We start from the raw sequence: 27,767 nt of genomic DNA, 5'->3' as shown, positions 1-27,767 counted from the left end.
AAATTTACCATATAGAATCAATAAGTTTACAATGAATTCAATGCTATTTTTATCATGTTCAAAATGTGTAATGACATTTTTACACTGAATTTTAATATCACGATTAGTTTTACACAACATATAATCTTCCATTTGAGTCCAAAAACAATCGTAAAATAAATGCGTTAAAGATTCTGGTTCATCATCGCAAAAATTACATTTGTTTTCAATATCTAAACATTTGAAGAATTATAGATTTGTTGGATATATAATGTGTAAACTTTGATGTGCACTTCTTTAATGTTGTTTTAAAGCTTTTCCTCTTGGAGTAATTTTCCCTCTTTCATAGAATGTATTACATTTACGTTTATTGTTGCATTTAGCGCTCAACTGTTTACGTTTGTCCGAAAACGGAAGTAAACGGCAGTGAATCATCTCGCCGTCATCAATGCGCGCTCTCTTTGATGTCAGAGGAAACTGTCATGCGCAGAAGTGCCGTTTGCTGACAGGAACGGTTGGTGCTGTTGGTGAAGGAGTTTTTGACAAACAGCGCCTCTTTGTGGACAAAAAAACACCAAAAAATGCCTGAATAAAATAAGAGTGATATAGAGTTTCTATTTAAAACTGCTGCAATGTGAGACAGTCGGTTAGAAGACGACGTAAAACGATAAGTATACCTGTTAAACTAGCACATAAAGCTCGCCCGGGCCTAGCGCTGACGTTAATGTGATGCGGCTATCGTCAGTTAGCTGCGTAGCTGACAGCAGCAGCATTATGGACTGAGTGCGTGGAGAAAAGAAAAACGCCAAATCATTTTCTTATTTTAGAGTCTATGATAGCCGCCCGAGTAGTTGCAGTGGGCTTTGCTCTGACAGCTGTGGCCAAAGCGATGACCTCCGTGGCAGCGACGACATCATCTGAACCTAGGGGGCTGCATGCATCAACCAGCCGGGATGCTCACTCTGGAAGCCCGCTGCGGAGGCTCCAGAGGCTGCCGGCGGTGCCTGGTTTCAGCCCGAACCGAGTGAACGACCTGCTGCTCCTCCGGCCTGATGCATCGGGTCATCAGGGTACCTCAAACCCGCACGACCGGAGCAGAAATAACAAGCACGCTGTGTTTTTCCACGGGGATATCCAGGTGAGTGGGGACACGCTAGGTCCTGGGGGTTTATTGATCTGGATATCCAGGTAGCCCGCAGAAAGATGAACCATTAGTCGATTAATCGATTACTTGCCAACTATTAAATTCATCACCTACAATTTTGATAAGCAACTTATCATTTAGAGTTATTATTTAAGAAAAAGAAGTCAAGATTCTCTGGTTCCAGCTCATTTAATGTGAATATTTTCTGGTTTCCATGATTGTAAGTTGAATATCTTATAATCAATTAATCAATTATTTTAGGGCAGGTTTCCAAAACATCTTCATTCACTGATATCTACAATAGTCTGAGTCTAAAGCTAGTATCACATGAGGAGTATTTTTAGAGCTGCAACGATTAATCAATTAGTTGATTGACAGAAGAAAGAAAAAATACAGTTTATTCATTATAATATAGACAAATACAATGTAGAACACAACATGTACACATCAGATCCAGAATAAATAAATAAATAAATAAATAAATAATGGACAGACAGGGGAAAGGGGATCTACAGTACAGAACAAAAAGAGCAATTTTTGAAGGTTTACATGTCTAAAAGAAAAAGTTATTGTAATCACATGGTGAATCTATACCTAATGTTTACCTTTTATCACTCTGTGTTTCTCCAGACAACAGCAGTATTAACAGGCATGCTGTGTTTTTCCACAGCGATATCCAGTTGAGTGGGGACACAGGGGGGGTCCTGGGGGGTTTTGATCTGGGAGGGGGTCTTAGGATATCCAGGTAGCCCACAAAAAGATGATGTAGAGCTCCAACAATTGGTCGACTAATTGATAGACAGAAATTTAATCAGCAACTATTTTGATGATCAAATAATTGTTTTAGTTTTGTTTTTTTTTAAAGAAAAAAAGCCTCAAATCTGCTTCTTGCAACTAATGATTGTTTTTATTATCAAGTAATTGTTTAGTCAATGAAATGTTATCTGTGAAAAAATTACATTTATAATTTCTTAGAGGCCACAGTGATGTCTTCAATTTGCTTGTTGTAAAGAAAAGAAAAAGAACAACCTGTTTAATGTTGATGTTGTGGAAACGTGCAGATCAAACCCACTGAACTTTGTTTTAAGTCGTTTTCAAGTCTTGATTTAAGTCAACGTCCCAAAGTCCAAAAACACAAACTAGGTTATAATTAATATAAACTTCATTATAGAGAAATGTGTGTAAAATGATGTTTAAAACATTCAGAATCCTCCATTTAGTTGATTTGTTGTTGATTGTTTTATAATAATTTAAGGAACTACACAGTTTATGTCAGTTCACATGTCTTTTATCTGCAGCCATGAGACTCCCGACAGTAACATGAACTCTTGATGTCATGTGATTTGCCACATTTATGGGAAAATGGTCATGTATTTTGCAGATGTAAAAACTTTTAACAGCTTGTGTACAGCATGTGACGCCTCACGTTGGTGTGAGGAAGGTCATCAGCAGAGTAAGTACTTTTGTTTTACTGCTGCGTCATGAAAACAACTCAGTAAACTGAAGAAATCACCTGCATGGAGTCGCACACTTCTGCTTCCTTTATGCATTAGAATTCATTTTCCAACTTTCTTAATAGAATATGTAGAAATCTGCATACATAATATACAGTAAAGGACAAACTTTGTGCTTTTGTTTTGGTCACGTGGGCAAAGTTTTCTTCCTCTTACAAGTTATTATCAAGCAGCTGAAAAATGAAGTCAATGCAGAAGTATCCAAAACTGCAGTTCCTTGAACGGACACTTGAGGCTCCAAAAGCAAGTCAATCCCCATAAACCTCCATGTTAAACTGCCCAACCTTACAGCAGAAATAAACATGTTTACAACCTGGTACAAAAAACAGTTTTGGTCTCTGTTTAAATTTAATTAAGGCTTAAAGTTATGCATAATTAAGGGCATGGTTGCAAGCAAGTTGCTACCAGGGCAACAATGTTAGTTAGGTGACGTAACCATGGTGTAACAACGGATTCACCGAGTATAGGCATAGTGGTAGCCGTCGCTATTTCAGTGTTTTCAATTCATGAAAGTTAATTTTAACATTTTGGTTTTTACTAAAAGACCCTCTAAGAAGTCAGATGTTCAGTTATTTCCGGTAAATACATTTTGTTTTAATGGTTTTAAACCCGTTTTTCGCTAAAATTAGCATTAGCATTATCACAGATAACCATAGACTGTAAATGCGCCGTGCTAACCAAGCTAGCAGCTAGCACTAGGGTCCGCTCCACCCTCTCGTCCAAATATGGTCACTTCTGGCTCCAAAAATCCAAGATGGCAACGATCATAATGTAAACTTTAGGCTTTAAAACATAAGTCCATAAACTAATGGGTAACGTCACTGTGGCTCCGTCCATTATGTTATACAGTCTATGCTTCTTATCAACTGCAACTCAAAACTTTAATACAGGAAACTAAAATCAGCCTCAGATGAGTGGAGCTATCTGACCTCGTCACACTTGGCTGCTCTCAGCTGCAGTTTATTTATATGGTCCTTCGTCAGAGCTCATTAAAAGTCACAGAATTTAACTGAGAGCAGCATTTTCCAAGCAGAATAGTATGAATCAGGGTACGTTTTGCCAAGCGGACTCCTGTTTCCACTTTAGGATCATGATTAGCGACAGCACTGCAGAGATGTGGTTCTATATTTGTTCCAACATTAAAATTGTCTGCAGCAAATCCTTTGATGTGGATCAATTTTGTGTTTTTTGGGGGGAAATTTAATTTGGGAATATATAATGTAGCACAAAGTCAAGAGGTAGCACAACAAGCTAGTTCCTGCACATGCTCAGTAGCGTCTGCCTCACACAGAACTACTCTCCTGAGACTGAAAACCTGATCGCTGTTATTAGTCTGTTGAGACGTTTCTAAACAAACTAACGTGACCAAACTCTTCATGATGAAGGAACATGTCACCCAGTTTTTAATAGTTCTGGACAACAGCAGAGGAATAAGATATATCAGGTTTTGGATACACACACAACGATATTAGAGCCTCAACGATGTATCGATTAGTTACCAACTATTAAATTAATCACCAACTATTTTGATAATCGATTGTTTTGAGTCATTTATTATAAGAAGATAATGTTTTAAATGTGAATATTTCCTGGTTTCTTTAGTCTTCTGTGACAGTAAACTGAATATTTTTGGGTTGTGGACAAATTTTTCATCACTTTCTGAGATTTTATAGATCAAACAACTGACAAATAAATCAATAATGAAAATAAGTTTAATAATATAATAATAAGTCCATTTGAGATTTGTTTACAATAAGAAAAATATAGAAAATCACCAGCTTTTATCCTTTAATGCAGTGATTCCCAAAGTGTGGGCGGTGGCCCTCTGATGGGCCGTGGAGGTACTGCTGGTTGGCCGCAAGGGGTCGTTTACAATAAATAATAAAAGTTCTTAATTTTCAGTTTTGTAATTAAGTTTGAAATTACCATAAAATATTTATTATTAAATATTTGCATTTAAAAAAGTAATCAGCACTAATAAAATAAAGCCATTAGATTTAAATTTTGTGTTATTCTTCATTTATCTGATCTGTCTTTGATCCGGAACGTATCTTCTATCTCGTCACTGGTGGAGAAAGAGTTAAAATGGAGCGATGGTTATCAAGCCTTTACTGGAGAATCAACCTCAACAAGCTAATCATCAGAAGATCAAAATGAATCCTTGAAAACACAAAGAAGGATTCATGGAAAGTGAGAGAACCGATCGCTGGGATTTACATCTCAGAACGACTACGGGTCCTTTGACAATCTGTGAATTTCTCAATAAAGAGGATCTTGACCTCCGTGCCATCAGAGATCACCTGCAGACCCTGAGGAAGCAGCTCAGGGGAAACTTCCGCATGCTCAGTGAGCAACACAGCTGGATACAGAATCCATTGACCCCCATGATGATGATGATGATGATGATGCCATCGCAGGTCTTAGGTCCAGGGAGCAGGACGGTCTTGTGGAGTCGTCTTGAGATGTTGCTTTGAAACGGATCTTTACATAGAAGCATGTTTACTCAGAATATATTGATCTGTCTAACAGGGCGCTGATGTTTCTGATGCTTTCTGCTGCCTCTTACTGTATCTGTGTGAAACTGGATTTTCAGCACAAAGTTACAGGAATAAACTGGATGTTGATCCTGATCTCTGCTTAAAGCTGACGTCCTTCCAGTCCGACATCAAGACTCTGACAGCTGCTGTGCAGCAACATCACAGTGAGTTGCAGGTGACACAATGAAACGTTACTCAACATGATTGATATCCAGTGTATGTAGATGAACTGCAGCTGGTCTCACAGAGACTGGAGAAGATGTTTGTTAATGTCAGTTTATGAACACTTTGTTTCGTGCTGTTAACGAGCCCATCTGTGATGGATTTTAATAATTACAAGTAAGTTATGCAAGTGTCGGCCTGATTCAACCTTCAGATGATATTTTTAGAGCCCGACTGACACATCGGTCAGCTGATAATATTATCACAGATGTATCAGTATCGGTGTTGATATTTGTTTTTATTTTTTAAAGTTATAATAGCAGCATTTTATGTATATTTGATCCTTTTTCTTAATTCAAGTTTAATATATATGTACATATGTTTTTTTGTTCTATGTGTTTTTTTTATTAATAGTAATTTATAATTATTAAATTCTCAGTGAAGTTTACTGTTTCGGTGTCATTTTATACAATAAAGTTTATTGTTAAACAGTCAAATATCTTTGTCACAAGTGTTTGATAACCACATTTGAGGGATCATTGCAAAAAAAAGTGTATGTATAAATTCTGTATATATAAGATTATCAGCCAATATATCGACATCAGAATTAGTTTACTCCCTAATAACGGTATCAGCATCAACCCCAACGATCCAGTATCAGTCAGGCTTTAGATATTTTCTGTCTGTTTTTTCTTCATGTTGATATTTGGTTGAATACTGTGAAATATTATGTGAAAGTGTTTTATTATCCAGGCTGAACAATTCAATATTTGCACTGAATCTCTGACATTTGTTGCGTTGCAGACTGTTACATGAATGTGGATGGATTATTAATTTACACTGCTGTAGGCTCACCTTCAAAAAATTATATAAAAGCAAATAATTCATCTCAGATTAAAGGGTTTGTTGGCCGCAGCGTTCTTAAGTCTGAGAACGGCTGTTTTAAGGTATCATGAAGAACAGACACTTTGTTCAGACACATTTTGGAGACTGTGTGTGTGTGTGTGTGTGTGCGTATTTCTTCACATGTGTGCAGCTCTTGCAGTGTCTCTTCAGCTTGTGCCAAACCTGTAATTGCAGCAGCTGTCAGATTATGCAAAGCTCTCAGAGGCTTTTTGTTTGTTTTCTCAGTAAATTGAAGAGGCTCTTACTAATCAAGTGTAATAAATACGGAGGAGTAAACGCAGATTAAATCTCACTCATTAGTTTTTCTAATTGCTTTCAAGGATTCCAGACCTGCCCTCATTTATTATAACTTTTCTATTGGCCTGTCCGTCTATTCATTCTCCTCGTCTCTGCTATTCATCCGGCAACTTTCCAGGCAAGTGTTAATATTCCCACAGTGTGGTGGTATTTCCCAGGAGACGTTTGTGTGTGTGCGCAGGATGCTGTCACACTGATGTTTCCATGTAAATAAAATGAAAGAGGTCATTGTGTTCAGGACCACACAGTGTCAGCGACAGTCTGAGAAGATGCTGCTTGATGGAACTAATTGAGTGAGTCAAAACATGCTGATTTTTAGACAGACTCTCACCATGGATGTTATCAGGAGCGGATATAAAGAACTCTTTTTTTATTATTATTATTATTTGGCTCACAGATCGAAGCCAACGTGTCAGAAAAACCCATAAATAACTGCTGCTGCGAACATCATGTTTTTGTTTTAGATTTAGATTTATTATGCTCTGATTGTATTCAGTTTAAGGAGGATAACTCACTTCATGCTGATAGAAGATTTATTATACAGTCACATAAACACAGTAACCACACAAGTGTTTTTACTGCTTTGTGTGTATTTGTTTCCTGATTAAAAACAGGAAATATCTGCAAAGAATCAAAGAACACACGAATTAGCAATTTCTACAATTTTGCAAAAAAATTGCACAAAAAGGGAAAAGAATTCATTCCTAAACTAATTTTCATTAACTGACTAATCATTTTGTCAATAAAATAAAATGTGCATATAGTGTAACATGACCATTTTTCCCATAAATGTGGTGCATCACATGTAGGGAGAAATAAAAACTGACTTAACTTTATAACCTCTCAAATTATTTAAAACCAACAAATTATCAACAAATCAACTAATCGGAGGATTATAAATGTTTTAACCATCATTTTACACACATTCCTCTGTAATGAAGTTTATATTAATTATAGTCTAGTTTGTGTTTTTGGACTCAGATCGAGACATGAAAACAGACTTGAAACAGAGTTCAGTGTGTTTGACCTGCATGTTTCCACAACATCAACATCTTTTACATGAGAACTATGCAGAAATAATCAGAGCTGCAACTACAGATTATTTTCATTATCAATTAATTGTTTTGTCTATAAAACATCAGAAGATATTTTAGAGTTCGAGGTGACGTCTTCAAATGTCACCAGTCCAAATCCAAAGATAATAAGTTTACTGTAAAGCTGCAACGATTAGTCAGTGATCAGTATCTAGTTTTATAATTGATAAATGGTTTCAGTCATTTGTCAGCTTCTCAGATGTGATGATCAGCTGTTTCTCTTTCTCATATGACAGTAAATTAAATATCTTAACATTTTGGACTCTTAGACAAAACCAGTAAATTAAAGACGTCACTGTGGCATCTGAGATATTGTCAATTACATTTTTCCATTTTTTTTATCTTCTATTTATTATCAAGAAGATTAATTGATAATGAATATATTCGTTAGTTGCTCTAGTTTATTGTCATGTATGACACAAAAATTTCAAATCCTCTCATTTGAGAAACAGTGATCAGTGAATATTTGATATTTTTGCTTTAAAAAATGACTGAAACGATTATCAGATTATCAAAAGACTAATCATTGCAGCTCTAAAACCTGCTGATTAAAAACCTACTTTCAGGGTTTTAGGGATGTACACACACACACTACATACGCTTGGACACAGACAAATATAATAATAATATTTGATACTGGGTGTATATCCAGCTTTTCATGTTGTTCCAGTGTGTAAACGTTGTATCTTGAAGCTTTAAACTGTGTGTGCTTGTGCAGAACTTCCAGGAGGAGATGGCTCTGCAGCCGGAAGGAGCCCAGTGGCTCTGCTGGAGTCTGGAGCAGGTCGCCCTCACGCTGGGCCGCCGTTTCCCCGACCACCACGTGTGGGTGGTCAGAGCCTCCCGCATGTATCTCCACAAGTTCAGCTGCTACCACAACTTTGTGGAGAGCAACATGTTCGGGGCGCCGGAGCACTCGACGTACTCGCAGGACTTCGGAGCGTTTCATCACCTCAGGTTTGTCGACTGGAAACTTTTAACATGATCAGATTTATCAGGTGTGTTGTTGTTTATCTCTCAGCTCATTAACAAACAAATCCAACAATACAAGAAGTAGTGAGACAGACACAGAGACAGTTTTATTACACACTAATGTATCTAAAGTGCATCAGCAGCACTATAAAAAGATATCTAACATATTCAGAGATGTAAGTTATATACCAAATACTATTTATTAAGTGTTTAAACTCAACAAGTTACAGTTGTGAAGTCTCCATCATATGTAGAAGGGGATGTACAAAATAACAGAAACACCTTACAATAAATTCATATATTTAAAATGATTATTGTCTCACCTTTTACTAAAGCTGACATTAACATATTAAACTTTATATGACTTGTGTTGCTGCTACAGTGACTGTACGAGTGCTCTGAATTGTTCGTGCATCAGTTATAAACTAAACATGATGTAATGTGTCGAGGTCTCAGAAATCTTGGCAGCATGAAGTCCAGACAGTTACACGGTCCAGCACGTTCAGTTTGAAATAAAGTAATGGAAAAGTCTCCGCTTTAATTTGAGAAGGTTTACATCAATATTGAAAGACCTTTTTTTCTCTCCACACTTTCCTCTTTCCATTATTTTAATAACGGTTGATTTCAGTCCAAAGAACTTTTTTGTTCCACAACTTTACTGCTTTCTTTTTGTGAACTGCAGCTTTTTTCTGTTTTGAGGCTTTTGGATAAAGCAGCTATCTTATTATCTTCTCCACCTTCTTGGTCTTTACTCCTCATATCGACAGACAGACAACCCTCAATCAACTCTGAGCCACGTTTAAGCACTTTTCTGCACGAACTAACACAGCTGCCCAACAAACATTTAGTAGCCAAGTGTCCAATTACTTTTGAACCTCTTAACTGTGGGCAGTATGTGTTAAAAGGGCCAAATCGCCCACACAGTTCTTTCTATATGGATGTAAACCTACTCAAATTAAAGCTGAGACTTGGCACTTCAATGTAGTATCCATTACTTAATTTCAAATTGAATGTTTTGAAGAACAAAACGTGTAACTGTCCAAATACTTTTGTCACATACAGAAAAACTGAAAGAGCTGCCATTAAAAGATCATCGAGGTTGAAGAGATTTGCTAAAACATCAGAAGCTTTGGAGTTGAATCATCACCTCTGACAACACATAATGATTTACCGCATCAGTTTGTACTGCAGGCCTGTTGTTTTACAGGAAGTCTGAACCGCTTCTGATTGCAGGGCCCTGCTGAGTCACGGTATGGAGCGAGCCAACCTACCGAATCCCCTCCGGTCTCACGGAGGCCCTGACGGCATCCCCTCAGGGTTTTCACTCACGCTGGTGGGCTTCAGCAAAGGCTGCGTGGTGCTGAACCAGATGGTGTACGAGCTGGCCGGGGCGCGCGCCGACCCGCAGATGTCTCACTTCGTTAAAACCATCTCGGATATGTTCTGGCTGGACGGCGGGCACCCGGGAGGCAGCGAGACCTGGGTGACGGACAAGCAGGTGTTGAAGGAGCTGGCCGCCAGCGGAGTGTCTGTTCACGCCCACGTGACCCCCTACGAGGTGTGTGACCCCATGCGGGCCTGGGTGGGCCGCGAGCACGGACACTTCATCAAGACCCTGGAGGAGTTCGGGGCTTCTCCTCAGCAGCAGCTGCACTTCGAGGACGAGCCCCCGTCAATCGAGAACCACTTCAGGGTCATCCAGGAGTTTTGAGTTTTGCTTTAGAGCGAGCGAGCACTTCAGACACAACACGCACACGCCTGAGCCGAACCGAGCGCTTTAGATTATTTATTAAGAATACATCTTGAGTGTCTTATTCGCTGGTCTTACCTCATTATTGTGATTTTTAAGGGCTGAGAATGTAGAGCATGTGACAGATGCTGCTGCGCTGGACTTTGTACTTTCTTTCCGCTGCAAAATGCACTTAATCCGAGGTTGAATGATCCGGGGGCTTCGGCCCTGCTGCCTGTGAGAGGATCCGAGGAGGAACACGCAGGTATGAAACATGGATGATGGATACTTCTAACATCCGCTGTCGTCTTTTCTTCTTTCCTCTTTACGCTCAGTGTAACTTTTACATTTTGATTCAGGCTGAAGCTTCGAGTCGCTGCAGAAACATGAATGATTCATGTTGTTTCGGTTGAGAGTTTTCATTGCATTTGAGAGCAGCTTACGTCGTCTTTCATTCTCGTTACGTAGGTGATCGAGCGACTTTTACACACATGAATGACTGAATGTTTGAACTTAAAACAGCTGGTAATGATTCATGATTGTATTCAAATGTGTGGCCAATTAATTAAGCTTAGTTTCCATTCCTTCATTTCTTTCAATGTCCAAAATAGATTTGTTACAAATAATTTTACTAATAATTTATCATTATTTTATCATATTTTTCCTTTTAAGAGAAAAACATTTAGAAAGATTCATGTCTGTTTTATTTTTCTATAGAGGCAGAAATGTGTGATATACTGAACCTTTTTCTCTTTTACTGTCTGACAGCAGCAATGTGTGTTATCAGAAACATGATAGTTTGTTGTTGAATGTCCTGTGAAATCAAGCGGTTTGTTTATATTAGATATGTCAGTGTGGGCAGCATGTGTATTAATCTGTGATGTTTTAATTCCAGTCTATGATCTCTACTGTATGTAAGCTTACACAGAATCTTTGCACTTTTGGTGATGGCTGTTAATCATTTCTGCTGAATGTAACTTCAAATCATTCCACTATGTTTACTACTCGCTTCAGGTTATGTTGTTTACAGTTGTAGCTAGTTTATAGCTAACATAATGTGCACGTTGTTTTAAACTTCATCTGCTTGCAAATTTGTTCTTTTAACCAACAATAGAAAAACATCACTAGTTAAAGGACGAGTTCACAGTTTTTCAAGTCTGTCTTAAAACATCAGTCAGGAGCCCAAATGACCAGTGAAACCAGTTTTTCTTGCTGTAATCATTTCATCTGTTCATAACATGTAGGTGATTACATTGTAAGAATATTTGTAGGGGATCTAATGTTTGGAATGAACAGAAGGAATTATTACAGCAAGAAAAACTAGTTTCAGTGTTCACCTGGACACCTGACTGTGTTCAGACAGACGTGCGGTTTGTTTCAAGCTTTGTTTTGAATCAGCAGGTGGCAGCAGTGTGGAGAAATTAGAAAAACAGAGAAGTCAAAAGAGAAAACCATGTTGTATTATTGAGTCAGAACATCAGAAACAAAAAGAAGACTTCACATATTTTCTACGATCTTTAATGAGCTTTTTCACTTTGCTGTTTGATGCCTAAATATTAGCCTGCAGCTGATCAGAATACAACACGGATTATGGTTTTTTTTTTTTTCTTAGTCATTTCAAATGCAATCAGAACGCTCATACATTAAAAAATATATATAAAATGCATAATAAACATACATCTCTGAAACATGTGTTTGCTTGTGCTTGTGGCTGGTTTGACTCTTTAACATACAGTTTCCTTCAGTCTCGCTGCGTTCGAGGAGAAACAAACAGGAATGTTGGCTGACATCAGTCGGCCTGACGTTAACTGGAGCACCAGTTAGTGAGGATAACAGCTCGACTGCCAGCTGAGCGCCTCCCTGCTCACACAATGAGCACTCTCTCTCTCTCACACACACACACACACACACACACACAGTGACTGAAAATAACACAGTACAATAGCTGCATAACAATATCAACACCACAGCATTAAGTCACGTTTCAAGTGACACGGAGACAAACGCCAGCACACACACACATACACACACACGAGCCACTTTGTCTGACGGGTTCGAACGTTTCGTCATCCTGCAAAGTGAGATCCCTGCTGGGCTCGCGTGACGTCACCGCACTGCAAAAACAAGTCTCTCTCTCTTCCGGATCTATTTGTCAAGTCTTGAAACCTTGTTTGCTGCAACAACAGGGAGGGCAGCGTCGGCTGAGCTTGAGAAATTTAAAACTTGTGAAACTTCCTCTGTGAAGTTGCATCGTTTCAGCCGTATTGATTTCAAGACAGCCACCTGTTTGTATGAGGTATTAGGAAAAAAAAAAAAAAAAAAAAAGCAAAGTAGAAAAAGACTCTTGAGATGAAATAAAGATTCAAGCTTATGTCCTTATACAGTCGGTTCCTATAATCACCTGACGCTATCATAACGAGACATACTCGTCAGCTGTTTGGAGAAAAAAGCTGAAGTGGAATCTGCTAGCTCAGTGAGATTAAATTACTTGAGATGAAAATCTTTTACAGTGTGGTGTTCCAGTTGTGTTTTTTTTGTTGTTTTTTTTTTGTTTTTTAAAAGGATGACAGCATACAGATGAGAACACGGTCGTGGCTGCAGACGCCCATCTCCTACACAAAGGCCATTGTACCAGCTGTGAGGACAACAAACAAACAAACACAATGTGGTCTTATTCGGTTTGGCACCTCGGGAACAAACAGAGGAATGTTTCACTAGAGGTTAAAGAGCGATCGGGGTTTCCGGAGCTGCGTTTCAGGAGACGTGAGGTGTTTTGTTTTTTTATTCAGGTCTCACCTGAACAAAAAGATGGCAAATCCTGTGAGTCAACAGCACCTCATATTTCACATTGCTCAGAGGTTCTGTCACGCTTTGGGCCTTCTTCAAACAAACATCCAGCTATTTCTTAACCTTTACAGTGAAATCATCTCTTTCTCACTTTCTCATCACCCAGAAAAAGCCTTTCATGTCCACGTATCTTCAACACTCGACATCCCAACTTAAACAGCTCCACTGTTATCCGCTATTCCTTTAAATGCTTCTTTCATCACATTTCCAAATCCATAAAAGTATTGAATCATCTCCTTCCTGACCATCTGACTCATCTCTCCTTTTCCATGTGTAGTCTCACTTCCTAGTTCCACCTTAAAACAAACCCTTACTTTCATCTTCCAATAATCATCCGTCACACTGAAACCTCGCCAGCATCTTTTTGCTTTAAAACAAAAGTCATCCTGTGTCACCCGTCTCTCTCCAACCATAATCTCAAAACTTTATTATAAGACACGTGAGCTCATTATTTACATAAAAAATATAAAGTATAAGTCCAGCACATAAATAATAATAATAATAATATGCCTATAAGAATAAGATTAAGAATACAAAACACAGTGAGCAGAGAGAGCGAGCAGCATGCCCTGAGATGAAAACAACAGGAATATATCACTTCAGGCACCCAGACGAGGACGAGAGTATATTGTAATGCAGAGAGTGAGAGAGCAGACTGGATGGCTTTGGTGAGGGACTGAAAAAACAAACGATGAGCTCCGGTGAACCGCTCAAGGACGCACACACACACACACACACAAAAAAAAATGTATAAACTTTCATAAATAACTCCAGTTTTTTGCTTATCGGTTCGATACTTGTGAAGTTAAGTGCTAAAGTCGTGTTTTTTTTTCTGCCAGCTGACAAGGAGGAACTTGCAGCTTCGGTGAGGAAATCATTTGAGTAAGTGCGGGTGTGGCATGTGCACAACTGCATGAGTCACTGTTTTTTCGAGCCGTTACTGTTTCAAGTTTCTGGCTTACTAAAAACAGGAATGCCCTGAACTCTCAAAAACCCGCGAGTAGATGTTGTTACATTTTATTTTTAAGTCTTCCTCGTCAGCTTTCCTTTCTAGAAAAATAGAAACATTTTAATCTAAGCTGATAAACGCTTAACGTGCGGTTCTTGTGAAGAGGAATACGCTATTAAAATGAGCTTTATCTAAAAACCCTGAGCTAAATTTAAACCCTCAAGATATTGCAGATTTGAATAAAAGGCAAATACAGAAGGAATGTACAGTAACATGCTTGTGTGCCGTTTCTGCTGGTTGTTTTAAAGTGGAAGTGCAGCTTGGATGTGAAGTATAATGAACAGCAACGTTGCAGGTAACCCATGAGACGGTCAGCAGCTTCTTTTTTTTACCGACTTTTAACTCAAAAAAAAAAAAAAAAAAAACGCAGCGGCACAAAAGACAAAAGCCTGCTTCTCCTTAATGCTGCCGTCTCTAATTCTCCTGAACATGCAAATAAGGATGTTGTCATACTTCCTCATTGCAGTTAGCTTATCTAGTTATCAGAAAATTCTGCTGAAGCACAAGTGTGACCAATAATAACCAGCACTGCTGACTAAAACTTAACTTCCGACTTTTAAGGCAGAGCATCATTAACTTCTAAGGTTTCTTGTGAAGAGATAGTGAAAATGCACAAGTATTGCATAGATTTCCCTTGAAATACTCCAAACTAGCCTTCATCAGCACAGGAATAACTACAGTATTTGCAGCCCTTTGAAAATACCAGAGATTATAACCATGAAATATTAAATACTTTAGGTTAAACATGATTGAGACATACTGTACAATTTTCCACACAATTTTTTAACATTTTTAACAGTAACGAATCAGTGACAGATTACAAAATGTAGCTGGTTATCTTTGGTTTGAGTGGTCGATCTTGTAATTGACAAATTAAATGGAATATAAATAAGTACTCTTGGGGTAGAGGGCAGTGAACAGCTGGTTGTTTTTTTTTTTTAAAAGCTCAAGAGGAAGAAGTGGGCACCCCCTGCGTGACGCGTCACTTCCTCCTCTTTCCTGTTTCATGTTTTCAAATGTCACCGTCTCCTGCGGCGAGCGTCTCGTCGTCGAAGCGAAACCTTTTCGCGTGAGAGTGAGGAGACTCCAGGAAGTTCTCCTTGTCTTCGGGGTCTTCGGGTGGAGCCGCCCACTTGGTGCCGCAGCTCCTCTCGCGGACGGTGCGGGTGGCGGTGGGCTCGGGGCTCACGCAGAACTGCTGCTGCCACAGCCAGGGGTGGCTCATACACTCGGCAGCGCTGGGCCGATCCCTGTGGACAAAAAAACACGACGTTAAAGGTTTAAACACCAGCCTGGAGATATCAAGAGCTGACTCATCTAAAGGCTGCAGCTATGATTGTTTTCATAAAATGTCAGGAAGTTGTAAAAAATGCTCGTCACTGTTTCCTCAAACTCAGGGTGGCATCAAGTTCTCACATTTTGAGAAACTGGAACCATCAAATGTTTACACTTGAAAAATGACTCAAACTGTGAAAGTGATAAACAAAACTGCTGATTCATCGACTAGCACAACACACCCAAATCACCAACTGTCTGTGGTGCATTGTGGGTAATGTAGGTGCCATGTTTTGACAAGGAAGAAGAATGCATGATATAAAAATGATATTTCTGATTCTGCTGCGTCGATTTTAATCCCTTTTTTTTTTTTTTTAACTGTCCGACGTGAATCCGACAGTGTTACAAGAGTGAAATGCTAAATTGGTGGAATACTCCTTTAAGTGAAACTCTTTTTTTTTTTTTCAGTGGACAACGTTCAGAAAACTATTGTCTTCCAGCAGGGAAACAAAGATTTATATTTATGTCGTGAAGCAGTAAATCCTGTTTAAAAGGGTTTTTCTTTTTTAAGTGGATTTATTTATACGTAGTTTACAATCTATAACCTGATTAAAGGGGAAGGGAAAGTCAAAATGATGAATGGAGGTGGGATAATTACCAGAGCTGCAACGATTAAACTATTAATCAATGTCAATCGATAGAAAATCAATCTGCAATTATTTTGATAATCTAATAATCGTTTCTGTCCAAAAAAAAAAAAAAAAAAAAAAAAACTGACGTAACAAAAGCCAAATATTCTCTGGTTTCAGCGTCTCAAACGTGATAATTTGCTGCTTTTCTTCTGGGTTCTGGACTGACGGTCGGAAGAAACAAGAAAATGAAGACATTACTGCACGCTCTGAGAAATAATTAATTTTATAGACTAAAAGATTAAATCGAGAAAATAACTGTCAGCTGCAGCCCTATCATTTCTAAATAGTAACAACAGTGTTTTCTTATGGACAAAAACACTGTTGTGTAAAGAAGATAAAAAGCTCTCTTGACTCCGGTGTGTGCCGTGTGCATCGGCCTGCTGGCTGATGTGTGATCAGTCTAAAATAAAACATGACGTCTTGTGCGGTTCATGTCGTTGGATTTACAGCTCAGTGCAAACATTACAATCTGATCTAATCGCATATAAATCATTTGACTTGTGTTTCTATTCTGAGGATGTTTCTGCGATGAGTTCGCACGCTGTCATTACTCACTCGGGCGCTTTGACCAGCAGCTTGCGGATGAAGTCAACAGCCAGCTCAGACACCCTGGAGAAGGACTCCCTGCTGTAGTCCACGTTGACCTGGGACACGTTCAGGTACGTCTCCTGCTTGTCGTCCCCGATGAACGGAGACTCGCCCGTCACCAGCATGTAGGCTATGACGCCCACGCTCCTGAGAGACACACATGGATGAGCTTAAAATAAGGACTTGAGAGCTTTCGGGCTAAATACGAGCAATCGAGCGTACAGAGCTGCTGATTAAATAAATTATTAAGAAAACATCTGTCATATTTTTATTACTTGTTCCACCACAGCAGTGAGAACAAAGGCTAGCATGAAAACATATAAACATACCCATAACTTCATTTTAAATTAAAGTCACTATAATGAATCCTTGAACAAATGCTGAACAGACTCCAGGATGAAGTCACTCCACTGTTTCAAGGACAGACTCACCACAGGTCGGTCGCTGTTGTGATTGGCTCGTAACTGAGGATCTCTGGAGCTGAATGAAAATGTGAAAGAAAAGTCAGCTGTCATACAATGTTGAAAGACTGTTTGTGATGTCCTGTATCATTTCATACCTCATGTTTTTTGTTTGTTTCTCCACCACTGTCCTTTAAGTTTACTGCAGTTGTGTATTTATCATAACTGATTAGCTACAGCTGAGGATTCTTTAGGTCTGTTTAATTACTTCTAACCTTTCCAACATCTCTTTAGTGACAGTGGATTGTACATTTAAATGCCTCTTCCTTTCAGTGTTTACGAAATGCTAATGTTGACATTCTAAAGCGAAGGGTTTCTCAATAGCTATAAACAAGTGACAATATGTTCCTGAGACCTGCAGAGTCATTTCTATCAGCATCACATAAATCAGGCTTTACTGTAGAGAGAGTTTTTTCTTTCAGACTGTAACTTTCATATGTTTTTTTTTTTTCAAGTGATGACTGCATCGGTCTGATATGTTTGTGTAATGAAAGTGTGTTTCATGAACATCGACTTACCCACATATTCAGGTGTGCCAAGAATCTCTCTGAGCTCTCCAACCGCACCCAGCCTGCGTGCCAGCCCGAAGTCTACGATCTTTATGTCCCCCGGAGGAGACAGACTGGTCAGGAGAATATTCTGCGGCTGAGACACACAAAGAGGGAACACAGTGTGAACATCAGGTAGAAAACTTATTATATAAACCATAACTTCAAGTTCTCTTTGAACACTGACTCAATAAAGGGAGGCGTCTGCCTTTCTGTAAGAACACGATTATTTGTTTAGGTGCTGAAAACATATTGACCATATGACACTGTATAAACATTACTATTAATAAACTGTATTATTCTCTGCCACTCAACCTACAATGCAGCAACTTGTTTCCAAGAGCCAATCCTCTTTCAGTGTTCACATGGGCACCTGACTGTTGTGATCTCATCCTTTAATTGTGTCATAGAAATAGGAAATTGGGCTTTTGAGTGCAAAACTATTTTGAAAAAGCAAAACCACATGCAAGTTCTGGAGGGTGAAGTCTGTGGTGAAGCGAGTGAACATGTAAAAATAGATTCCCTCAGCTCCAGCGACACTCATGCATGTGATTGTGCGTGTGTGTGTGTGTGTGTGGCGACTACAATAAACAAAGCAAAAAGTCTCTGAGAGGCTGAAGCAGCGCCTTGTTTGCTGATCGTCTGACACGCGAACGAAAAGATTCGCTGAGATCAAAAATTATGTTTAATAACTATTATTAACGAAGAAGATCAACTTGAAATAATCATAGTGATCAGAGACAAAAACACCTTTTCTCTCTTTCTTACCGCCATGCAGGTGAACAGGTGCTTATATAAACTATACGAACATCACCGCCCATGACCATGTGACCTCATTATATCAATCACTGTGCAATAACCAGTAACAATATAAGAAATACAGCAATCAAAATAACCTAAATATAAACCATCAGAAAATTACCCATTTACAATTCATGACTCCTACAGTGTGTGTGTGTGTGTGTGTGTGTGTGTGTGTGTGTGTGTGTGTGTGTGTGTGTGTGTGTGTGTGTGTGTGTGTGTGTGTGTGTGTGTGCGCGTGCATGCAGACCTTCAGGTCTAAGTGCACCAGGTTGCTCTGGTGGAGGTAGTGGACTCCCTCCAGTGTTTGCCTGATCAGACGGGTGATCTGGGCCTCCGGCAGCAGTTCATCAGACACACAGTGGTCAAATATCTCTCCACCTGCAGCACTGTGAAGACACACAAGCACACTGTTTATATATACACACACACATATATATATATATATGTACAGTATAGATAAACACACACAGGCTGTTTATGAAACGTTCATCTCCTAAAGTGTCATAAAGAGCAGAGAAATAACAGGAAATGATGTGGCGCTTCTTCAAGGGTTTTTTTTAAGGGAGTTTTTATCTTATTTGATTCGGTAACAGGGGATGTTGTGTTGCTGTACAGACTGTAAAGCCCCCTGAGGCATGATTCGTGATATACAAATAAAACTGACTTGACTCGACTCGCTGTAAAACAAAAGCGGACTTCCTGAGTGAGGCGAAGTGAATGAGTGGCGAGGCGCTGGCTTCCAGTATGTGACCAGTTTGTATGTGAAGGACTTTGAAGAAGACTTTGGAAAACAAAAATATATCATATAAATGGACTGCATGGTGGACTGGTGGTTTCAGAGGCTAACCCATAGTAGGAGGATTAGTAGATTGATGCTGCATGTCCTAGCAAAGTCCTTCCTGCTTACTCATTGTACTGTGATTCATTCTAGGTAGGATCGTTAGCCAAAACTGACTAAAACACACACACACACACACACACACGCTGGGCCAAGCCCTAAAATTGTGCACAGAGAACAAAGTGAATCAGATTTTATTACATTTCAGGTTATTTAAGTGTGTAATTTGGTGCTACCCTAATAGCCTTGTTTTAACTTGTCCAGGCTGTCTTAGATGAGCACATTAAATTGTTCAAGCTGTCTTAATGCTCATAAAAGCATTGAAATGTCTTTGACAACAAGTACAGGGTGTGTAGTTGGAAAATCACAGCAATTCACCTTCAAACAGTCACTGTGTGTTCAAGTCTTTACTACAGATCTTGTTTTGACATCTACTTTCTTTTTTGATGTCACGAGGAAACGAGATGAACGATATGCCAGACGTAGAAGGACGGTTCCTATGAAATCATGACTTTAACATGAAAGGTCAACGCAGGTCAAGACGTGATGATGACGTAGAAAATGTTCAGTCGAGTGATCTGGAGTTTCAGCCTCGAGCTGTGTGCTGTAATTCAGCCAACGTGGATCTTTCAGTCTTGAAAGAAATCCTGATAAACCTGTTAGGAAGAATGAGCTGTTGGCATTACATAAAAAAAACGATTGTTTGACAGCTACTTCAGATCAGACTAACAGGACTTTGCCCTTAAACCTGGCATTCACAGGAAAGACGGCTAGTTTGACACGTTTTAGCTACATGTCATACTGTACCTTTTCAACCAATGAGGGTTCAGTGTTCTGTGCATCCAAAAAAAACAAAAGACAGACAGTAAAGAGACGTTATTGGTGCTGCGGTGAACTCACTATTCCAGCACTAAGACGATGTCGTGATCTGTCTCGTAGGCAGCGTGCAGGTTGACCACTCGGGCGTTGTTACAGGCCGTCTCCAGGACGGCCATCTCATGAATGACTTCCGCCCGGCAGTCGCGACCTCGCCTCCTCTTGCGCAGGAACTTGGCAGCAAACACTTTGCCTGTGGCCTTCTCCACGCAGCGCTTCACCACGGCAAACTTCCCCCTGCGAAGAAGAAAGTGGACACGCGGTTAAAGTGAAACCTTAACTGCAAATCAGAAGTCGGCTTCAACAAAAAATGAAAAAAAAAAAAAAGTAGGAACCTTAAATGCAACTATTTTATTATCTCTTCTATCACCATGATCCAATTAAACCCCTGTTTTGACTAAAAGGTTTCAGGAACCAGAGGAACTTGTCTCAGGAACCACATCTGAAGAACCACGTAGGTAATACAAACTGGACCCATGACGAGTTTAAAAAACGTAGGCGGTGTTTGAGAGAAACAACAAGACAAGATTTGTTCTGTTGTTCTTTGTGTTTACTTTACTTTACTTTATTTGAATGAAAGAAAAGACGAAATTCAGAGGAGGAAATAAAGGACTGAAAACTCAGAGAGCTTCTCCAAAACAGTAAATTATCTGCTGGACGTTTAGAACAGAACAACATGAAACTATCAGAAAATAAAGTTTTATTTCTCTCAGTCAGTTGCTTTGCTCTCTCTACCGCTGCTCCCTCTCCCTCATTCAATCTCTAGCTCGCTCGTTCACGCTCGCTCTCTCTTCTTTTTCTCATTATTTTTTAAAAAAAATGAGTCGGGACATCAACAGCAAAGCCTAACTTTACTCTTAACAATAACAAACGATGAGAAAAGTACTCCCCTCGTCCTAATAGCGATACCAGAGTACTTCTTTTAAAGGAGCTGTTGTGCCATCTTTGCGAGCCCCGCCCCTAACATTCCTGTGTCTTTGCAAAATAAAACCTCCCCCAGACTAGGGAATTTTTTTAGGCCTACATGAACTAAATTAAGTCCCTGGTTCCTTTAGTTGAAAGTCCCCCGAGTTCCTCAAAAGGTTCTTGGTCCCCTGGGAAAGTTCCTGTGGTGGAAACACCCTGATAGTCAAGTTACAGAGCTTTGATTTCTAATAAATGACACATAAAGTTGTGTGATATAGAGCTATTATATCAATATGCCTGACAATAAATGTTCAGATATCAGAAATCATAGTTCAAGCTTCACATTAGAGATAAGACATTTATCTCTAATGTGAAGATAATTTATTTGCTTTATAATGTTAATTTATCCAATAAAACACGATAAATTATATCAATTAATATATTTCCCTGCCTTTCTAACACATGGCTATTTGTAAGTGACACTATACAAAGACTGGCATTATATAATAACAGACATCCATGTGTTATCTACTGCCAGTACATTCCTAAATAACTAAGTGTTAACGTTGCTGTCATGACTTGATCACTGCAGTAATTGTTGGTGTTATTCAAGTATTTGAAGATACAAGTGGCTGCCTGCTACTGGACGTGAGTGTCATACTTCATCATGGCTGATTAACATCATCAAAAGCATGCAGTGCTTATATGGTGTTGATGATTCATGTGTATTCATTTGAGTCTACAGTTTTTCCAAAATGGTTGAAGTTTAGCTCTTAGAAACCGGCAGGTAACCAAACCAACATTTTACAACATTCCCTTCACTTGGAAAAGCTTTTTGACATTCAGCTATTTTATGAATTTAGTGGAAACACTTTTCCACAAGGCCTTGCAATGTCAGCAGCAACAGAAATAAAGTTTGAAATCCATAAATAACAGATTTTAAAGCACCCAAGAGCAATGATTGTTAAGGTCAGAGCTCCAGCAGGAACAATGGAACAATGGTGCAGCTACATCATCGTACTCCTACCACTGTAAAAAGTTATATGTTCATGGAGTTTTAGCATATGATACTCAAAATATGTTTATAATTAAAGACTGGTAGCAGAGCATGATGGTGTTTAATGTTCATATATTGCTGTACTATCTGGCAGTAATTCAGTAACAGGGTAGAAAATGTTAGATGGGTTAGTGATTAAAAATGACTCAGTGATCTGACAGTTGAAAATGCATTTTAGTCATGAATCCAGTGAAAAGAGAAGATTTTGTTGTTACAAGCTCAGAAATGTGAAGTTTGCTTTATTTAGCTCGTGGGAAGGCTAAGTAAGACATCACTTTAGGCTATAGGAACATGTGAGAGTCATTGCTCTTGACTCTAAAGCCGCACTAATCAATAATTTTTTATTCAAACTGATAAAAGCTATTACATGTAAAGTAAAAGGGTCACTTGAAGAGAAAAATCACCCAACTCTGCAGTTCCTCTCAGCTCTGTGGAGCATTTTAGCGTTTTTCAGCTAATTGTTTTGGTTTTACAGCTGCAAATTTACTGTTTTGGTTCAGTCTCACAGCTCTCACCAACCTTTTTCCAGCAGCAGCAGGCATTTGCTTTAAGTGAAAAATGTCCAAGTAATAAACTCACTGTACACGACCCGTCCAGCAGCAAACAGCAGACAGACAAAGTTAGCGACTAGCTGATGAACATAGTGGAGCACTGGAACATTTCCCTCATGAATTGCTGCTGTGTGTCTGCTGGGTGTGTAAATAGGTAACTGTTTGCCATATCAACTTTATAAGGCAATATTATGTTTATGGTATGTTTACAGCTTGTTGTGCTTAATAAAGGCTTTAAATTGTAGAACAATTACAGCTGCAACGATAAGTCCATTAATCAATTAGTTGCAAACTATTAATTTAATTACCTACTATTCTGATAATCGATTTATCATATTGAGAAAACATCAACACAAGCTAACAGTTACACTGCGACCACACATCACCTTAAAAAGTTGTTATATCTGGGTCTTTAGCTTGCTGAATGCTACGTTTCCAGCTTTTCACTAACTTGTCTGTCCTTCAGGGACCAGCACTGGGCAGGTGATGTACAGTGGTTTTATCAGAGTAGGTGAGACTATATGGTAAATGTGCCAACTGTGCAACCAAAACAATAAGCTAAAATAGCTGCAGAGTTGGGTGTCATTTCAGCACTACAACTGACCACTCTCACATTACACCGTCATTTCACTCAGTGTCAATTTAAAAATACTGATTAATCAACTCCTTAATCAACAGACTCGTTATAGATTACCTATTCATATCAGGCATATTATTATGAATTAATAATATATCTGACTTTTTCCACTCTCAAAGGTCACCGTCTTAATTTAAGACTATGATTGATCGTAGGTGGTGCAAAGTACTTTTTCAGCCTAACACTACTGCCCTTCCCATGTTCTTTAAAATACTGCATCTCATAACTTCCTGTTTTTGGCAACTCACACACAAATAACCAAACAGAAGTGGTCTGTGCCATTTCTTCTTTCTAAAGTCTGCTGAACACATGTACTTGTTTCCTTCCTCCTGTTTTTAAAGCAGAATTATAGTGCGTGCAGTATGATACATTACTTCAAACACACCTCAGAGATCTTACAATATGATCATCAACCACCATCAGCTGTTGCCATGGTTCACGCACGGCGGCAGACACATGACAAAGGTCTGCTGGTAGCAAGGCGGGCTCACGTCACCTGGCACTCATGTATTTAGTGTTTCAAGCTTACAGTCCAGAGTCCACATGCTGTTAATGTTAGTGCACTAAATCACTTGTGCTGTTCATGAAAGCAAGTACAGAAATAACAGAAAATACAGACTTAATAAGTATTTATTACTATAACTGGTTAGATGAGGGACATTTGCCCAAAAAGGAAATGTTGTAGTCTTTTTTTAAAGTATTTCTGTTATCCATATGTGGCAATTATTCTGTTTTTACTCTCATGTCTGAATCTGTAATAATAATGTTACTTCATTCAGTCGTCCAGTTTAGTTTCCAAACTTTCTTTTTCAGGATACAGAAACTGTTTTGCTCAGTACAATGTTCTCCAGGAAATAATTTCATGTGTTCACCACACGTTTTCTTCAACAGCAATCTGGTCGTTAATCTTACATCTGGTTGCTTTTGTTATTTTGTACAGTACTGTATTGTTTTGTGTTATAAGCTGCTAAGAAAACCTCCTCCAGTGAATTAGGAAATGTTTAATTCCAGAGTCTCAAACAGTGCTGAAAATACAGATTATTTCTGTTATTAGTTATTTATCTATCCATTTTTTTACACCAATGAAATGACAAAAAAGTGATGTCTTCAAACTGCTTGTATTGAACAACAGTCCAAAAAGTTGATTTCACAAAGATGTAAAAAAAGGGAAAAGCAGCAACTCATACCAATTGTGAAACCGGAACTGGGGATTGTTGACATCTTGTTAAATGACTCAACAATCATCAACAAACAAACAAACTTACTGATCATTTTAGCACTAGTATCAAATATATGAACAGTAGTACACTTCATGGAAATATATACTTCTGTGAAGTTGAATGCCATAATAAATGCCCGACACACTCTCAGGCTCTCCTGGGTGTCGGATCAATGTATTGATAAGGTTTTCCTAAGAACTGTCAGTTTGTATAGTTGCCAAACTTTATACAGTAATTGTAAATTTCAGTCTATAGTGTGATTATACAGCCATCAGACTTCTGTATAATGCAATACTGTCTATGTTGTACTGTTAGCAATGGTGGAAAGTAACTAAGTACATTTACTCAAGTACAGTTTTGAGGTATTTATACTTGAGTATTTCCACGTGATGCTACTTTATACTTCCACTCCACTACATTTCAGAGGGAAATATTGTACTTTCTACTCCACTACATTTATTTGACAGCTTTAGTTACTTTTCAGATGAAGATTTGACACAATGGATAATATAACAAGCTTTTAAAATACAACACATTGTTAAAGATGAAACCAGTGGTTTCCAACCTTTTTGGCTTTTGACGTCTTACAAAAAGCAGTGTGTAGTCGGGGTCACATTTAACATGTCTATGAGTTGTTAACAGCTCCACCAAATAGTGATTTTTCCCTCTAAACTTCTCACATGCTTTCATTTCAATAAATGTTCAAATGATCCAATATTTTACCGTGAATCAAAGATTAGAGAAAAAGTCCAAAAACTGAAAACAGATTTGTGTATCAGAACTTTGTTTTTTCTTCTTTCCTCTCCCATTAATCATCTCACGACCCCTCAGATTTATCTGCTGACCATTTGAAGGGGTCCTGACCCCTAGGTTGGGAACCACTGGACTAAACTAGCTAACTGTATAAGTTATACTGAAACTAGCTCCACCTCCAGCAGCTACAACAGTAACATGCTGCTCTAACACTGATGCTTCAGTATTAATAATCTAATGATGTCATATATAATAATATATCAGTCAGAGGGACCAAACCACTACTTTTACTGCAATACTTTAACTACATCAAGCTCATGATACTTATGTACCTTTACTGTGGTAGGATTTTTCATGCAGGACTTTTACTTGAAATGGAGTATTTTTACACTATTGTATTGGTGCTTTTACTTAAATAAAGGATCTGAATACTTGTTCCACCACTAACTGTTAGTATATACCAGCTGGACTTCCTTATTAACAATCCACATAAGTGTCAAATACAAGTTTAACACTATATATAGTCTAGTATAGTATATATATCTCAGTCCTATGAATTTCTAGTGTAATTGTGCATCGCTGAACAACTTTTAAACTTCCAGCAGACAGTTTTCTGCTGGGTTGGGATCCCACTGAACCTCCCAGCACAGCAGTCATACCAGTTTGACTCACCTCCCCAGCTCTCCGGTGATTTCATACACATTTTCCATCGCCTCCGTGCTGATCGGGGTCTGAATTTCAGCGAGCAGCCCGGCGGAGAGCCCGCTGCGACTGTCCAACCGCCTCCGAGACATCGTCGTCTCCCCTCCGGTATCAGCCGTGCTGCCCGCAGCTACACCGGCTGGATAACCAACGCTAAGAAAGTAAAGAGACTGACGGTAAATACTAACCTAAGACACTAGCTAACTTTAACGCTGCCAGCTTTTACATTAGTTAAACATGTTACTGCTGGCTGCGGCGGTTACCGTGCTGCTGTTTACTTTGGCGACTTAACCGACTCCGGTTAGCTCAACCGTCGTTAGCTCGACGGTCAACGTTCAAAAGTGAGTTAAACCGACTTTCCTGAACTCAAGCGAGAAGGAGAAGCTAGTCTATAAAATCTACACGTACAGGTGGTTCCGGCGAGTAAACAGTCCAAGTTGTCGGTGCGGGAGACGGTGAGATAACTGAGTGAGTTTATCCATCCGGAGACGTTTCGATCATTTTTTTTTTTTTTTTTTTACATCCTTCTGTTTGACACTTACCGGACACGTCACGGTGCGTCATAGCGCATGCGCATTGCTGTTGAGTTTGAAAAAAGCGAGGTCAGGTTAATTTGAAAACGCGAATATGGATTTACCCTCCAACTATATTTAAAGGACAGGTTCACAGTTTTTCAAACGTGTCTTAAAACAGCAGTCAGGTGTTAATATGAACAGTGAAACATGTTTTTCTTGCTGTAATCATTCCTGCTGTTCATATTGACCATTAGAAGATCCTTTTCATAATGCACTTACAATATATAAGTGATGGGGTCCAAAATCTATAGTTCTCTTTATGTGCAAACATGCATTTAAACGTAGATGTGAAGCTTATATGAGGCTTCAGCAGTCGGAGTTAGTCACATCAAGTGGATATCTGCCACAGTCTTTATAGCATCAAGTTCATTTACAATACAATAAAATAAAATACAATAAAATATTAAATAAAATAAAATTTTAGATTATATTTTTAAATGTCACAATTATTATCTAAACCTTAATATGATACTTTTGACTTAATTTCTCATTATGACATTATATCTAAAAAATATATATATATATATATCTTATAATGATTTTGATTCATAAATTAAAATTATGAGTTACGAAGTCCTAATTTTGAGATAGCAAATCAAAAATAATGAGATAAAAGGTCAAAACTTCCCTTGTTATCTCATAATTCCTCTACTTCGTATGTAGAAAGTCTAAATTCTTGTTTAGTTTGGGATATGTTATTTATGTTATATGTTATGTGCATGTTATACTTATGGCATGACTAAACAAGAGTATTTTTGTTTTTATCACGTCTAATACTGTATCGTTTTTTGCCTTTTCATGGCAGAAATGTGCATCCACATAAATCTGTGTGCATGTAAATTCATTAACATCTGTCAAAGCATCTGGAGGACACTGGAAGCTCCTCACTGACCTCAGCATCAAACCCGTAAAAACAACAAATTTTAATTGCAACATGCAATTGTAGTGCACAAAGTATGCAAAGGGATCATTTTATGATTTGATATTTACAAGATCCCTGTTTTTACATATTTGGCTGGAAAAGATTAGAACTGTGGATTTAGGAGAGGATTGTTTAATCAAGGAGGGTTAATGGTAACTTGATGATGAAGTGT

General features: G+C 38.6%; 2 protein-coding genes across 3 annotated transcripts; one reads left to right on the top strand and one right to left on the bottom strand.

Annotated features, from left to right (window-relative positions):
* Positions 1-374: 374 nt before the first annotated feature.
* Positions 375-12,024, top strand: c11h2orf69 (chromosome 11 C2orf69 homolog). The gene is made up of 3 exons (XM_067602946.1): positions 375-1,117; positions 8,352-8,590; positions 9,839-12,024. The coding sequence occupies exons 1-3, from the start codon at positions 812-814 to the stop codon at positions 10,314-10,316; spliced, it is 1,023 nt and encodes a 340-aa protein (XP_067459047.1). The 5' UTR covers positions 375-811; the 3' UTR covers positions 10,317-12,024.
* Positions 12,025-13,105: 1,081 nt separating this feature from the next.
* Positions 13,106-26,696, bottom strand: stk17b (serine/threonine kinase 17b (apoptosis-inducing)). Of its 2 annotated transcripts, none has more exons than XM_067602943.1 (8): positions 26,507-26,696; positions 26,069-26,251; positions 20,297-20,509; positions 18,806-18,944; positions 17,725-17,851; positions 17,177-17,225; positions 16,713-16,892; positions 13,106-15,440 (listed from the first exon to the last, which is right to left on the bottom strand). In XM_067602943.1, exons 1-8 carry the CDS (start codon positions 26,578-26,580, stop codon positions 15,203-15,205), a joined length of 1,203 nt encoding a protein of 400 aa, XP_067459044.1. In that variant the 5' UTR covers positions 26,581-26,696; the 3' UTR covers positions 13,106-15,202. The 2 variants fall into 2 exon arrangements, with proteins under 2 accessions (XP_067459044.1, XP_067459045.1); XM_067602944.1 differs by having other exon boundaries at positions 26,362-26,651.
* Positions 26,697-27,767: the final 1,071 nt, after the last annotated feature.

The sequence above is a fragment of the Thunnus thynnus genome, chromosome 11 (genome assembly GCF_963924715.1).
Source record: "Thunnus thynnus chromosome 11, fThuThy2.1, whole genome shotgun sequence".
NCBI lineage: Eukaryota > Metazoa > Chordata > Actinopteri > Scombriformes > Scombridae > Thunnus > Thunnus thynnus.
The sequence above is the reverse complement of the archived record's forward strand: the minus strand, read 5'-3'. Positions and strand labels throughout refer to the sequence as shown.

Bases quoted from the DNA above. Each gene is read 5' to 3' on its own strand.
- c11h2orf69 (XM_067602946.1), top strand. From the start codon at position 812: ATGATAGCCGCCCGAGTAGTTGCAGTGGGCTTTGCTCTGACAGCTGTG. The intron at 1,118-8,351 runs GTGAGTGGGGAC...GTGCTTGTGCAG, and splicing joins TTTTCCACGGGGATATCCAG to AACTTCCAGGAGGAGATGGC. The intron at 8,591-9,838 runs GTTTGTCGACTG...TTCTGATTGCAG, and splicing joins GGAGCGTTTCATCACCTCAG to GGCCCTGCTGAGTCACGGTA.
- stk17b (XM_067602943.1), bottom strand. From the start codon at position 26,580: ATGGATAAACTCACTCAGTTATCTCACCGTCTCCCGCACCGACAACTT. The intron at 20,510-26,068 runs GTGAGTCAAACT...TCTTCTTCGCAG, and splicing joins ATCACCGGAGAGCTGGGGAG to GGGGAAGTTTGCCGTGGTGA. The intron at 18,945-20,296 runs GTGAGTTCACCG...GTGTCTTCACAG, and splicing joins ATCGTCTTAGTGCTGGAATA to TGCTGCAGGTGGAGAGATAT.